At 40.0% G+C, this 15,000-nt stretch overlaps 2 protein-coding genes across 4 annotated transcripts in view; both read left to right on the top strand.

Annotated features, from left to right (window-relative positions):
- The window catches only part of LOC132863008 (rab GTPase-activating protein 1), a 95,462-nt gene that overhangs the window by 44,359 nt on the left and 36,103 nt on the right, over window positions 1-15,000 (top strand). The window lies entirely within an intron of this gene.
- On the top strand, window positions 8,682-12,891 carry LOC132863718 (probable G-protein coupled receptor 21). The gene has a single exon (XM_060896675.1). The coding sequence runs from the start codon at window positions 9,443-9,445 to the stop codon at window positions 10,472-10,474; it is 1,032 nt and encodes a 343-aa protein (XP_060752658.1). The 5' UTR covers window positions 8,682-9,442; the 3' UTR covers window positions 10,475-12,891.

Raw genomic sequence — 15,000 nt, forward strand, 5'->3', positions numbered from 1 at the left:
ACATCCCCTCTTCCTGTACATTAGTTTCTCTCTGTTTATTCCTTATCCTTATCTCATACTGAGCTTGTACTCTCGAATCATTAAAACAACTCAATTAATGCATTTAAATTTCTTACATTTTTATTTACTTTCGGTTGTTGATAAAAACCCACGGGGGGAGTCGTGACCTAATGGTTAGAGAGTCTGACTCCTAACCCTAAGGTTGTGGGTTCGAGTCTCGGGCTGGACACGACTGAAGTGCCCTTGAGCAAGGCATTCCTTACATTTCTGCTTGTTTTATTTATTTATTTATTTATTTATTATTTAGAAACTGAGAAGTTGGAGAATATTTTTTAAAAATTTTCCTTTGACAAAATATTTTAAGGAAAATTGTAACAGAATAACTATACAATTATATTAATTATAATATATATATATATGTGTGTGTGTGTGTATATATAATTTTTTAATATTATATATATTTATTTCGAGGTGTGTGTGTATGTATGTGTGTGTATATATATATATATATATATATATATATATATATATATATATATATATATATATATATATATATATATAAAAAAATATATATATATATATAAAATATATAAAATATATAATTATAAATATAACTCGTCGTTAAAGACGACTTTATTATTAACGATTAGAGTTCTAGAGTAAATACAGACGGCAAGCTCTTTGGGATGTGACGTGTCGGTCGTGTCTGGAAACACGTGACTCCGCTGGTTTCACCTTAGACGCTTGTTACGTGGCGCTTTAGTAACTCAAACCAGCTCTGTAGTGTAACTCCTGGCCTCAGGTTCCATGTGACGGTGTCTGATACTGTACACTGTACACTCACCGGACTGAAACCAGGCCTTACAGCAGCTTCATTTAACGATAAAATCCATCACAAAGCCATTTTATTATACTTTATTTACATGTTTATGAGGCAGAGTCGAGGCAGATAGATGATTACCTGCAGTGAGATTTCTGTGGACCGTGACGGCCACGTCTGACGCGGTGTATCTCAGCGTTCGATCCTGGAGTCTAAACATCTCCCGACCGAACGCTGTGGATGTCTTCTGTACTGACCCCTTAATAGCCTTTAACCCTGTCACCTCAGTGCAGTGTTTCTCTGCTGTTTCTTCCACCGTCTCTCATTACAGTTCAAACCTATCACAGTCCAATCCCTTGTTTTTTTTTTTTTTTTTTTAACCCAGTGGTGTTAAACTCGGGGTCTGAGAGCTGCTGACTGAGGATGACCGTGTAATGAAGATGTGACTGGTCGGCCTGTAAACCGGATCGCAGATCAAGCGTCTTGGGCTGTTTTTTTTTTCCCCTCGGGCGATTACAGACGTGTCCTCTTTACCGACTGACCTCGAAATGCACCGCAAACTTAAGATGCCATGATATCAGAAAATTACACAATCCTCAATACATTTGATTGATTTCGCAAAAATAACAGAATAAATAATCAGTAAGTCAATTAAACACAAACAACACGATTATGTGACTTTTCTACTGTCTAATAATAATAATATTATCATTGAATTATTTCTTTATTTATTTTGAGGTATATACTGTATATTAATGTCCACTAAAACACACAACTGCTTGTTATTGTTGTTATTATCGTCTATAACCTTCCTGCCTCAGGCTTCTTCTGCCCACTCTCTGGGTTCAAGCAGTTGTTCAGTCTGGGCTTTCTTCTGTCCAGCTCCGGGCTTCAAGCCTCAGGATTGTTCAGTGCTGTTGCACGTTTTTGGCTTCCTTTGTTTACTCTGAGGCTTTTTCTGGGGCTTCTGCCTAGCATTTTTGGTCCATCTTAGCTTTTGTTTTATTGAGACTGGATCTTCTTCAGCCCTGGTAGTGGTGTTTTTCAGTCAGGGTCATCTTCACTCCGTGGGGCTTTTCTGTTAAGCTTACGGCTTCCAACTTCTCCCCTCAGGAGATTCTACGATCCAGTCTACGTCTCTCTATTCGGTCCTGATGTGCTACGACTCAACCAAATCATCTGGGCTTCTTTTGTGGAACTACTTCATGCATCCTGTAGTTTTTTTTGTCTATCTTGGATCTTCTCTTGTTCAGTAAGAAGCTGCTTCTGGTCAGACTGGAGCTGTTTCTGTACCACCTTAAGCTTCTTCTCTACATCTTCTGGCTTTTTCCCTCCAGCCTGGAGATTTTTCTGGCTTTTGTGGCTTCTCCTTAGCCATCTTCTTCCGTCCACCCTGGGCTGGGGCTTTGCATTGTTGTTGTTATGAGAGGATGCGGTTACCGGAGTGAAATGAGCCAAAAGTAAAAGCAGTTAATCTAAAAGTCATTTGGAAAATGTGTATTGAGTGAATCTGAATGTGCTGTAATGTCGTATCGATGTTTTGTGTGTTTGTGCTCTATATACATAAATAATGTGTTGTTACATGTTACATATAACACTGTAGCGTAGTGTGATTTATTGTCCTTCATCAGTACATGCGTGTGTGTGTGTGTGTGTGATTTATTTCCTGACATGACACACACAATGCCTGCGCTCTCTTAACTCACCATTGTGTTCAATTCAATAGAACCATTGAATTAACCACATTTCTATTTTGAGATGATTTTACGACCAGCAGGTCGAACGTCTCGTAGCGACCGATGGGGGGGAAGAAAAAAAAACAACTTTCTCCGGTGCCTCGTGACTTAATGGCAGAGTTAATACCGTGTGTTGATTTAAATCAGAGCTCTGGGCATAAATACAGGAAGAGACCTGACACCCGGGGCTTTAGGTGACGATCGGTTTGATTTATTTTACCAGAACAGCTTCACCTTTTCCACACTTTATTCCCTTCGGTTTATTTGCACCTGTTTCCATAGAAACTACACAGGAATAAGTATCTAATCCCAATTCGCTTTAAAATTGGCTAGAAATAAAATGCCACCACACTTTATTTATCGGTTTATTGTTTACTGTTACAGTGGGGTGGGTGTGTGTGGGGGGGGGGGGGTAAACGATAAGATGGAGTGATGAAGCTTAGTTACTGTTAGCACCCTGAATATTATTAATCTTCTTATTTAACAGCAGTTTGCCAACAATTAATTATTTTAATCAATATTTTAATCTAATTATTTTAATTAGAAACGATAACGAACGTATTAGCATGAGCTCCTATAATAACAGTTAAATGTCATGAGGATCGACAATTAAATGTTCTTCGTTGTTTTTTTTATCTCACCCAGTGATTTCTGACGGATTTCTGTCCTGGATACACGTCAAATACTTCTGGATTTGTTCCAGTTAATTACGTATTCCTTCAAAACGTGACAATGAAGTAATTTTTTTTTTCCGCTCTCCAGCGATGGTTTGTTTCTGGAAGATTAACTCAGTCAGGTCTGTGTTAATAATTGTCTCACTTATCGATTAATAATTTGTGAACTATTTGACCTGGAAACGATCCAAGTTACAACTACAAAAATCTAGTTATAGACTCACAGTTTACAAGTGGGTATGCGAGCAATTTCTAAAGAAAAAAAATAAAATAAAAAATATATATATATATATATATATATATATATATATATATATATATATATATATATATATTATAATAGCTAATAATTTTGCAGCTTTGTTAACAAAAATTTCACCAAACCAGCTGCTTTCAGTCGGTCAGTTATTTTAAAAGGACAGTAATGGTGAAGTCTGATGGCGAATCTGATCGAATATGCAGTAAATAGCTTGAAGTCTGCTCTCATATATTTTCCTGGTTTCTTCTTGAGACAGATACCGACTGTCTCTCCAGACCCATGCCATGTCCAGATGTAGGAGATGGACTCCTCACACATTTCCCCATGCGGTGAAGAGCAACAAACACCTCACACAAAGCTAGTCCTGTTGGCCTCCTGCTCCTAAACCGTGACTTCACACTTGCAGGCATTCGTGCCAACCACAACAAGGAGTCTCGTCTTTCACCTCTTTAGAGACATAAACCTGCGACTCGTTTAAGCAGCAATGCTTTTCTCCTGACGGTTCTTCTTATTCAGAGATGTCGAGAAGGTGCTTGAGTCCTTTACTGTTTTGCTACAGAGTTGAAAAGCAGCATATCATCATCCACAAAAAAAAAAAAAAAAAAAACTCCATTTATTTTGTGTTGACTTTTGAGTCTACTATAGAAACTGGTACATTTTGATCTTTGATGCAAATAAGCACCAGGGTATTAGGCTTCGTCACTGCATTCTGTAGCTGCTTCTTTCCAGCCTGAAGGTTTTTCAGCCAGTCAGTGGCTTTATTTGTTTAACTGGTCAGCTTTAGTTTCTACAGGTCATCCCATGTATCTGATCCAACCTGGAGCTTCTTCTGTTCAGCTTTAGGCTTCTTTTGGTCATCCTTGTGGTTCTGGTAAACCTGTGGCTGAAAACTGTATCACGATATCAGTGTTTCATTTCGGTCGATATCGATAATTATTGATATTGTTTATGACCCATTTAAAATAAGGACCAGGAGAAAAATCTATTACATTTAAACCTTTTTATTTTAAACTTAACCTTCCTCTGATCGTAATCCCCTCAGTTATTAAGACAGAAATGTCAACAAGCAGGAAAACTCTAATAATTATAATGTAAACATGAGTCTAAAGTCACAATGAACACTTAACTGTTATCTCTTAACATTTAAGGTGCAAAATGTAAGAAATGCTTAATAAAGTGTAATAAAATAGTGCAAAGTGTTAAATATAAACATCGAGAAACCTGAGGATTTAGTGCAAGTTTAGTGTTAGGAAGTTCACTAGCTGTTCACCTTCTGGTGAATAAAGTGTGTAAAATATGTGGAGTGTTTTGTAAACGTAAATAAAACTGAGGTAGACTGAGATACATCTGTAATATAAAACACAAACCTGATACACTACAGTAACATTGTTTGAAATATAAAACCTGCAGAAATATGAAAAAGTAGCTGATTTTTCCTCTTTTATTTACAATTTCTTCGCTCGCTGCGGCTCATTTTCTGCTCATCAGTCGCCGGTTACTGAAGAGGAATCCAGCAGACCGGCACGAGACGACGATATGGCGCAACCAAACGTGATACTGTTACATGATTGGCTGTTAGCGTGTCACTCCCTACGTTGCTAGGATACCAGAGAGAGCGAGTGCCTTTGTTAATGCAACCAAACTTGCTTGTTTTCTTCCGACGAAGAATAAAAAATATCGAACACATTTTTTTACTGATATCGATCACGTGTCTATCGCGATACATATCGTTATCGTTTTATCACCCAGCCCTAGTCTGGGCTTCTTTTCTCCACCATAGACCTTCTTCTGTCCATTATAAGGCTATCGGTTTAGCCTCAAGCTTATTTTGCCTTTCTTTGTTTTCTGTGGTTATCCTGGGGTTTTTCTTGTCCAGCCTGGGGCTTCTTATGCCTGTCATGGAGCTTCTCTTTTTATTGCATTATTTACTGAATTATGCCCCAGATTGTGTACAGATGTGTACATTCAGACTGTTTTATCAGTTGTTTACAATACTAAATTGTTTACAAGTGTAATGTGAGGATATTTGGATTATATTTTGTAGCTACATTTCTCCGGTGGAAAACAAGTCACACCGTACACAATTTCTAGATGAATGCTGGTCACAAACTAAATTTCTTTTATGCTTTAGGACTGATAACCTGCCAGCTGTATTTCTGCGTTGATGGGGCAGTAATTGGTCCCGATTCAAAGGGGAAACCTGAGCTCTGCGGGGCATGATCTCAGAGCTGCCCGCTCTCCTTTTACCTCATTCTTTCTTTCTAACATTCTGTTCATTATATTTTAGTTTTGCCTCCTCTCTCTTTAGTTCTTTTGCTTTCGTTCATCTCTCTCTCTCTCTCTCTCTCTCTCTCTTTGTCCTCTTTGTCATGGATGAACTGTATGTGGTCGGTTCTCCACCTTTCACTCAGCTCTATTTTTATCCCCCTTGTGTGCCAGGCTGAGGGAATGCATAAAGGCAGGGGAGCATGTCTTGAGGTCCAGCTGGGAAAAAATGTGTGTGTTAGTAGAAGCACAAGAGCGTTGTAACGAAGGTGCCACCGTTTGACCTGACTCGAGATAGACAAACAAACGAGGACACCCTCGCCTGGAAACCTAGCTTTGGAGTCCTGGCATTCTTTAATATTACTGTTTGAATCATTTCTGACCGGTGTGAATTATTTAAACCTCAGAGGCAGCAAAAGTGCTGCTGAAGCTTGGCATCTACAGATCAGCAGCTTCGAGGCTTTCTCTCTCCAGTAGATTTGCGTAGCAACTCGTATTCTCATATTCAGTGTGTTTATTAGTCAGAGTGGCGTTGTATTCTCTCAAGAGCAGCTACATGAACCAGCCTGGTGTACGACTAGACACAAATACACTGCTGAGTAGGGTTGGGTATCAAAAAGAATTTTCCAGTTCTGATTCCGGTTCCAGTTCTGCCTTATGATTCCTGGTTCTGATTCCGATTCCATAATAAAAGAAATGTGAAAAATAATGAACAATACTTTTGTGTTTATTAATCACTCTTTAAATATTTTAAACAGAGCATTTCAATTCAGATCAATTGAAATAAATCCAACATCAAATTTAACATCCAGAATTACAACTTAGCAAAACAGTTAGCAATTTTTCTGAAGAAACATTAACGTGTCTGCTTTCTCTGGGAGAAGACGAGACCTTTCCTGGCTTATTGTATCTCCAGCTGTGGAGAAAACCCTCTCAGAGGGGGGAGATTTGCTTCCTTGTTGTAGCTTTGGAAATGAATCCACACTTTAGACTTTAGACATGTTTAACACAAAGCGTACCTCAGCACAGCAGCGCGAGTGACTGATCTCTGTGGTAAGCTCCGTTAATTTGGTTGCGTGACTGTAAACAGTGTAAACAATGAATATTCATGAGGTAGGACATGGCTATTTAAAGTGACCGTTCCCAGCGCTTTACCCGTCATCGCATCGGAACCGCGTTTGGAACCGAAACTTGAAAATTCCGCGCGGTTACGGTTCCTGTTAAAAAAAACAAGCGGTTCTGAATAAGAACCGGTTCTCGGTTCCGAACCCTACTGCTGAGAGACGCTAAAGACCGCTTGCACTTTAATCACGATCGCTCGTTAAACGTCAGTCGGTGCTAATAAATAAATACGTCAGCTGCATTTGTAAACCCAGTTGGACGATAATCATATCTGAGCTGGTCAGAGATTAAAAGAAAAGGGTAAGATTTAAACATAACAAATACCAAAGAAGGGTCACTTTCATTCAGGAGGTTTTTATCCCTCAGAGGCACAAACTAAGGATCCTTTAAAAACACTAGATTTGTATTTTGTTGTTTTTTGTTCTCATTGTGTTTGTTCGGGCAATAGTTGTTGTTTTTTTTTTCAGTTAGAGCTGTTTTAATAGAAAGGGATTTTCTGTTTCTCTATCTGTGAAAAATAGGGTTAGGGTTAGGGTTCTATTGTTTTATTGTGTCTTAAGTATTTTTCTTTTATTGTTTTATTGTGTCTTAAGTATTTTTCTTTTATTGGTGTGTTTGTATTAATAAACCATGTGTTCTTTCTGTATGTACAGCATTTTGACAAACACTTGTTTAAAAAGAAAGTGCTTTATAAATAGACTTGACTTGACTTGACTTCTATTATTAATATATACAGTTATCTTTTTAACATAGTGGTTAAACCTTCAACCCTTTTTCTGAAACTTAAACCGGTACTGATGCTGGTAAAGGCACACGTAGGAACAAGCTCTAGTCTACTGTAGTGTTCTTTAGGTGTTTAATGGTTCTCGCTTTCCAAACCCTTTTGTTAAAGAGGAGCCCTTAGTTATTGGGTTCCCCTGAATCGACAAACTGAAAAAGATTGTTTTAGGGTACTAGATAAAGGTAAAAAAGACAAAGCTTTGAGACTGAAATCCCAGAAACCCCATAAACCCACCTGCTTTAATGCTTTATTTACATTTACGGCATTTGGCAGATGCCGCTTTTCCAGAGCGACATATGTTTTATTATCATTTTATCGTTGCTACTGAGCAATCGAGGGTTGCTCGAGTTCCCAGCAGTGACAGCTTGGTGGATCTGGGGTCCGAGCTCACGACCCTCCGTTAGTAGGCCGACGCCTGAACCTCCGAGCTACCGTATTTACCCCGTTTATAGTCAGTTTAAACTGATGATGCCAAACATTACAGCCTCTCTATTGTTTACTCTGCCAGACTGTTTATAACCGCAGTGTTTTGGTTTCCTGAGGCATCAGACATCATGCTGCAATGCAATAGTAATAGTTCACTACACTAGAGTGTGTGTATACATGTACGCTGATGACACACAGCAGTGCACGAAGTGTCCTGTAGATGATGTGTGCATTACAGGTCTTAAAAAAGGTCATAGTTTTCTGTTGCCACATCGCTAATGGACAAATTGGGATGGGTTAGTGTTTGATGGTGTGTGTTCATGCCAAAGAAAGTAAAGGTAGACCTTCTCTCGTGCTTATCTTTACATAGGAAAACATACAAGTTCATGTGTAAGTCCATCCCAAAGAAGGGGATGCCTTAATTCTTGTTTCTGCATCTGCTGACTGGATGAAGTAGAAAGTAGGAGGAGCCTCATTGCTGCTGCAGCATGCACTAGAAGGGAGGGAGAGAGGGAGCACAAATACATCAGTGCTATGGAGAGAACGAGGGAGGGAGGGAGGGAAATGGAGAGAGAGAGAGAGAGAGAGAGAGAGAATAAGAGGAAGGGAGGGTGGAAGGGAAACGAGGCTGGCTGTGCTCTCTGCACCGCACCACTCTCTCCCTCATTACCATTCCAGACACTGCCTTCTCTGAGGAGAACCCTTCGCTCTGTTTGAAATGCCAATCACCGCTGGCCGTCCTTTCATCCTCGATCACACGCACTGAAAGCACGGGTGAGTGGGAGCCCCGCAGACGCTAAAAGGATTTCCCGCTCTTCTCCATTCCGAACAAAGTTTCTCGAAAAAGAAAAATACACACGGATGACGCTATTTAGGATCGCAGGATCTTGACTATACCGTTTTCCGCCTGTGATCTCACCAGCAGACTAATTAGTGCTAAGAGGAAAGATGGGGATCCTTTAATCAGAGTGGTAAGGACTTCCTTTTTATTATCCACTTTGACTCAGTCATCGGTCTGTCCTGCTCCTTCACAGCTGTTCCTCTCCTGGAAAAGGCAGGAACTGGACAGAGGAAGTGAAGGTTGAGGGTGGGGGTAGCGCTAGTACGTCCTGTGGGTTCACGAATTGGATCGGCTGTAGACTTTATGTAAACCTGTGTATAAAAGGATTCTCGTAGACCGAGGAAACGAGCGACTCCTGTTCCTGCTGAGATGGCAGACATCAGGCACGGTCACGTCTGTCCCGTCTGCCGGGGCCAGCAGCAGTCTGGGCAATATCTGCTGAGTTAGTCGTCCCCACACCCCACCCAGAGGAAGCCTTCCTCCATCCTTGTGTGCCCACATTGTCCTTTAACAAGATGAACACAACTGAGCTGAACCAGAGCGCCGTGACCTTCTGCCTTCTGGACATTGGTTACTCTCAGATCTTCAACACGTGCCTGCTGGAAGTCGTTGTCATCCTCTTTCTTACTGTGCTCATCATCTCCGGTAACTTGGTTGTCATCTTTGTGTTTCACTGTGCACCTCTACTCAACCACCATACCACCAGCTCTTTCATCCAGACCATGGCCTACGCTGACCTGCTAGTGGGAGTAAGCTGCCTTATTCCATCTCTGTCTTTGCTACACCACCTGAAAGGGCTGGATGAGCAGATTACCTGCAAGGTGTTTGGTTACATGGTGTGTGTGCTGAAGAGTGTCTCCATGGCCTCACTGGCCTGTGTTAGTGTGGACCGGTATATAGCCATTACGCGGCCACTGTCCTATGCAGCCTTGGTGACACCGTGCCGTCTGCGGGCCTGCATTGCACTCATCTGGATCTACTCCTGTGTAATCTTCCTGCCCTCTTTCTTTGGCTGGGGCAAGCCTGGGTATCACGGTGATGTCGTCCAGTGGTGCTCGTCGTCCTGGGCCACCCAGCCACTCTTCACTGCCTTCATCGTGGCGGCGCTCTATGCACCTGCGGCCCTGACCGTGTGCTTCACCTACGCCCACATTTTTCGGATATGCCGTCAGCACACCCGACAAATAAGCGAGCGTCGGGCGCGTTTCGGCCCGCAGGAAACTGAGCCCGGAGAACCGCCTGGCCCTGACAAGCGCTACGCCACCGTGCTCTTCCGCATCACCAGTGTGTTCTACCTGCTGTGGCTACCTTACATCATATACTTCTTGCTAGAGAGCGCTGGAATATACCGGCATCCTGCGGCCTCCTTTTTGACCACATGGCTCGCAATCAGCAACAGCTTCTGCAACTGCCTCATCTACAGTTTGTCAAACAGCGCCTTCCGTAAAGGCCTCAAGCGTGTCTGTTTGATTTGCATAAAAAGCACAGACACCAAGAAGCCCCCTGGGATGCCGTCGGCTCCTCCTCGCCCGGCCTGTCACGTGTAACACCCAGTAAAGACTGGAGAGTGTCACATGTTATGTGCTTGTCTCGGCCAGTGGAAACAGGCTTGCGTTGGCATCTGGGTGGTGTTCCCAGGTCTTGTCCCAGAGTCTGGTTGTCTTCGTGACAAATCCTCGAGGCAAAGGAGTCCCCTTTCACCCCATTCATCAGTGTCGAAGGGGTAGTTAGGGCTGCTGTTTTTTTGCAGCATTGAATAACAATTCTTTATGCAAAAAATAACCATCACAAACCAGAAAAAAGAAGAAGGAAAAAAACGACATCATAATCATGGATATAAAATAAAGAAAAATACCCTGGTTTTGTAAACTAAATGCTTGCGTACATCATCCGTCAAATCTTAACGTCTTAATATCATGTTGCTTATTTAACATTCGATCCACTTTAACCAGAGTGAACAGACATGTTTTTGTTGTTTTCAGGACATTTTAATGTGCTATCAGACAAACCTGTGACTAATCATGTGCCACATTTCCTCGTTCATCCTGTTGGATGCTTCTTTGGCAATGCAGGTTTTGGCGGATTGTGTAACTTTGCCTCTGGTCACAGGACGAACGTATGCGTGGATCAGCAAACAAATGGACCATTCTGCTGGAGTCAAGATTGCACAAAGATGCACTTTCGCACTGGAACACATGGGACCTCGCTGTTCCGTTTTTTCCGTAGATTTGTGTTGTTGAAAAATGTTAATCACCACCCAAGGGGGTAACCTCCCTTGATGTTGACTTTTCAGAAAAGCATCTCTGGATTTGTCATTTGATGTGATGATGTTTCTTCATATCATGCAGCATAAGTGTAGCACAGCTGTCTTGGCATGTTCGGTTTACTTTCCAAAATGGAGATCTTTAACTATAGTGCTGTAGCCATATGGTAATATTTATCAAAAAAACAAGTCATCTCTTACGGATCACACTTAGCAGGAGCCGGAGAGCAGAGTCTCTCAGCTATACACGCTAAAAACCGAGAGCCGACGTAACAACAGAAAACCAGATTTTTATTTTGCAAAAACACACAAGGACAAACAAATCAATCAAAATAAATAAAAAAAAAAGAAATAAATAAGGCTGTGAGTCTGTCAGACAAACAAAGGCTACATGACTGTTTTAGCAAGCTTCCAGTATTTCCTCTGTATTATTAATCTGGACCTTTTTATTTCTGTACATAATTCATAATTTATATACGTGAAGGTGCCAAGAAAAACGGAGGACGCCGGAATCCGCCTCGTCGTCGTCTCGTCAGTTATAATCCCTGCTGTGAGCTTGAAGTCAGTTTGTTGTCACACTGGTCACAACTTCAGCGGTACTGTTTTCCTTTAGATAGCTTTGTCTTCTAGCTGACCAAAGTGAAATATTTACGGACATTCGCTTTCTTTTTTTTTTTTTCTTTTCAATTTTTAAAACAACAACAAAAAAAAACACAACATAATGAATGAAAATGTCACGTTCGATAACATGTACGCAGTCGTGTTTCCTGTATCGTGGGCTGTGTGCGCTTCAAAAGAATCTATTTAATATATCGGTATCGTTATAAAAATCTGTGTCTTGATGTAAGAGTGTTTTATATCCAGTAGAACTGTGACTAAAGATAACACTAATTTTCTCTAATAAGTACCAGGCAGTTTTGACCAGCAAAGGAAAAAAATATTTTTTGTGAACACTTTACTGCATGTCGAATTATAATAGCTTTACTTTTCTAACTACGCGATCTACAGTAGGTTCTAACAACGAAGTCGTCTTTGTACTTAGAGATGTACGAGATGTCAACGTGAGTGTTTTAAAGCTTATAAACCTGGTTTTAGACTGTTTATTAACTGCCACGATAGGGCAGGGCGCTGTGCAATATGTCTGTTTTGGAGGTTCTGAAGTAAAATGGTAGAACCACATATCGCGCACAATGGGAGGGGAGGGGAGGAGGGGGGCTTTTATTTGTTCCACGTGTTCCAGCTGTGTGTCGAAACTTCAGATCGCAATCTGGTGGCCTCTGGCCGTGAGCTCGGACGCGTTTGGACCATAGCCGTAGTGTTGGAGAGCGAAGCGAGTCGAGCCTAAAGTCTTAACTCCGAAGCCGTCTTTAATTATTAAGTGCACATGACTTTGTTCTTGTTTGTGATGTTTGTTAGTTACGCCAGCAAAGGAACAAAGGTGTAAAAAGAGCTCGTTATTCGTTTGATTGTTTCAGACTCAGAGACTTTCTGACTGTCAAGAAAATTCTCTCTTTAGCATAGAGGGAAGTGTAATTTTTTTTTTCTTCCCACTTTTAGCGAAACATCGTCGTGTTGTTTTTTTTTTTTTTTTTTTACGAACCGCGGAGTCAAACCCACAGTCAGAATACACTTCTGTTTTCGATTAAAAAAAGGCCAATTTCATAGCAAGGTTCAGCTGACTTTATTTATTTATTTATTTAATGTGGTGGTGGTGGTTTTTTTTTTTTTTTTTTTTTTTAATCAGTCATACGACAAAAGCACCATATTACTATACTTGAAGATTTTAGATCATTAGATGTATTAGAATATTTAGAACATGTTCTGTGTATCAAGGGAACTAAATCGTATGGTACCTTTATTTTGTACGTGCAAAAAAAAAACTCTGAAAATCAAAATTAATAAACAAATAAATAACTAATATAAGTTTGAACGTTAACATTTTAAAATTCGAAAAAGCTTCAGGAACAAATTGTAAAATCAACTGCCTCCAAACTGATTTATAACTCGTTATAAAAACGAGTTATTACTATTGCGATGCCGGTGATGTATATAATAATATTATTATAATAATATATAATATAATATAATCCGATCGCGGTGTTGTTATCGTCTTTAAATTAAAAAGAAAACCGTAAATAATTTCTAAAGTTTTTACTGCAGGTAAAAAAAGTAAAAACACCTCGAATACAGACGAAATTATGTAATATTTCTATTTAAGATGTTAATCGGTCATATTTGTAGATCGTTTACTCACGTCGACCTTTTTTCTGAACAAATTAGCAGATAAATTTGTAGAAATTTCTACTTTTTTTTGTAGAAATCAATGTTTAAAATGAGTGAAAGTCTCTGAAACTAACAGGTTTGCAGACTTTCTACTGATTAAGTTGCTTTTGAGAATTTTTACGCCAAACCTTTCTCTAAAAACGTTCCTGACTCTGATTTATAATTAATTATCTGTAGACATTCTGAAGGGGTTTTTTATCGATCGTTTGGGTAAGAAAACTGCATTTAAACTATAGTTTATGTCTAATATCACATTAATCTGGTTCAGAGCAGCTTAGAGACAGAGAGAACGAGTGATTTTACATCGATTAGAGATCGTTTTATCAGTTCTCATTCTAATAACTAATAACTTTTTTACAATATAAGGATTTCCTTCGTGGTAAATTGTTTATAACTGTAGAGATTTCGACGTGGGGGTTAAAAACGGACGAAGACGTAAACGAAGATGTGCCGTAACCTTCGTCCGGAGCGTTCAGCAGATTAACGGTATTTCACCCTGATGCTGGTTGTGATACTAGATTTCTATTAAAAATTTGATATGTTACATAAGTTACGATTTTTTTTTATTCTCTTGATGTTGATTGGATTAAGCACCTTGATGATGGATGATGTCTGGATGATGATTGGCTGACGGATAGAATCTTATAAAATCAAGTTTTTGTGTAAATTTGAACGTTTTTACACCAAAAAATGTAACATTCCAGAAAATTAAAAGTTTTACGTGGGCAAAACGTTTTGGACCTTGATACCAGATAAGAATCGCACCTTTAACGATATTCTTATTTATTTAGCTTTTTTTTTTCCTCCTAGTTTCAGGTCAATTCTCTGAATTTTTCTTAACGGACGAGGAGGCGATGCTTTCCTGAGTGTCCCGTGTCAGGACCTTGGCACTGGGGGACTTTAGGCGAAAGGTTTCTGCGTTGATGTCATTTTGTTATTTTATGCCAGCGTTCTTAAGCTTCTATTTTGTTTTTTGTTCTTTCTCTGATGCCAAAGTTTTTTTTTTTCCTTTCCTGTGGGAAAACTGTTCTGTTCTTGCAATCAAAGTCAAGGGCTAGTCGTCTCAAGGGAGGTTCTCGCTCTCCCATGCTGCCGTGCCGTATTAGGACGTGGGACCTTGCTAAGGCTCAGGCTGGAGTTGTGTGTGTGTGTGTGTGTGTGTGTTAAGTTTTAGATCTGATTTGTAGTTCAATGAATTTACTTGTGTATATCGGTCCTATTTTAATTTTTCTTATTTTTTTTTCCCTCCAAAAAGTGTATTCCGAGTGTAGGTTTTCTCTGCACCCCCCCAAAGAAGGTGTAAACACATGCGGTGTGTATTCAGAGTGTTTGCTGCTCCACTGTATCTCTTTTTTGTAATGATGTCATGTGTGTATGTTTTAGCGTAAATAATGGTCAATGATATTTATACTCTGGTATATCTGCACTGAGGAAATAAATGTGATCCTGAAATCTGTGTGTGTGTGTGTGTATGTGTGTGTGTGTGAGCCATGACGCAGCATCGTTATTTAACTCGTCCTGTGATCT

Source organism: Tachysurus vachellii, chromosome 20 (assembly GCF_030014155.1).
Source record: "Tachysurus vachellii isolate PV-2020 chromosome 20, HZAU_Pvac_v1, whole genome shotgun sequence".
NCBI lineage: Eukaryota > Metazoa > Chordata > Actinopteri > Siluriformes > Bagridae > Tachysurus > Tachysurus vachellii.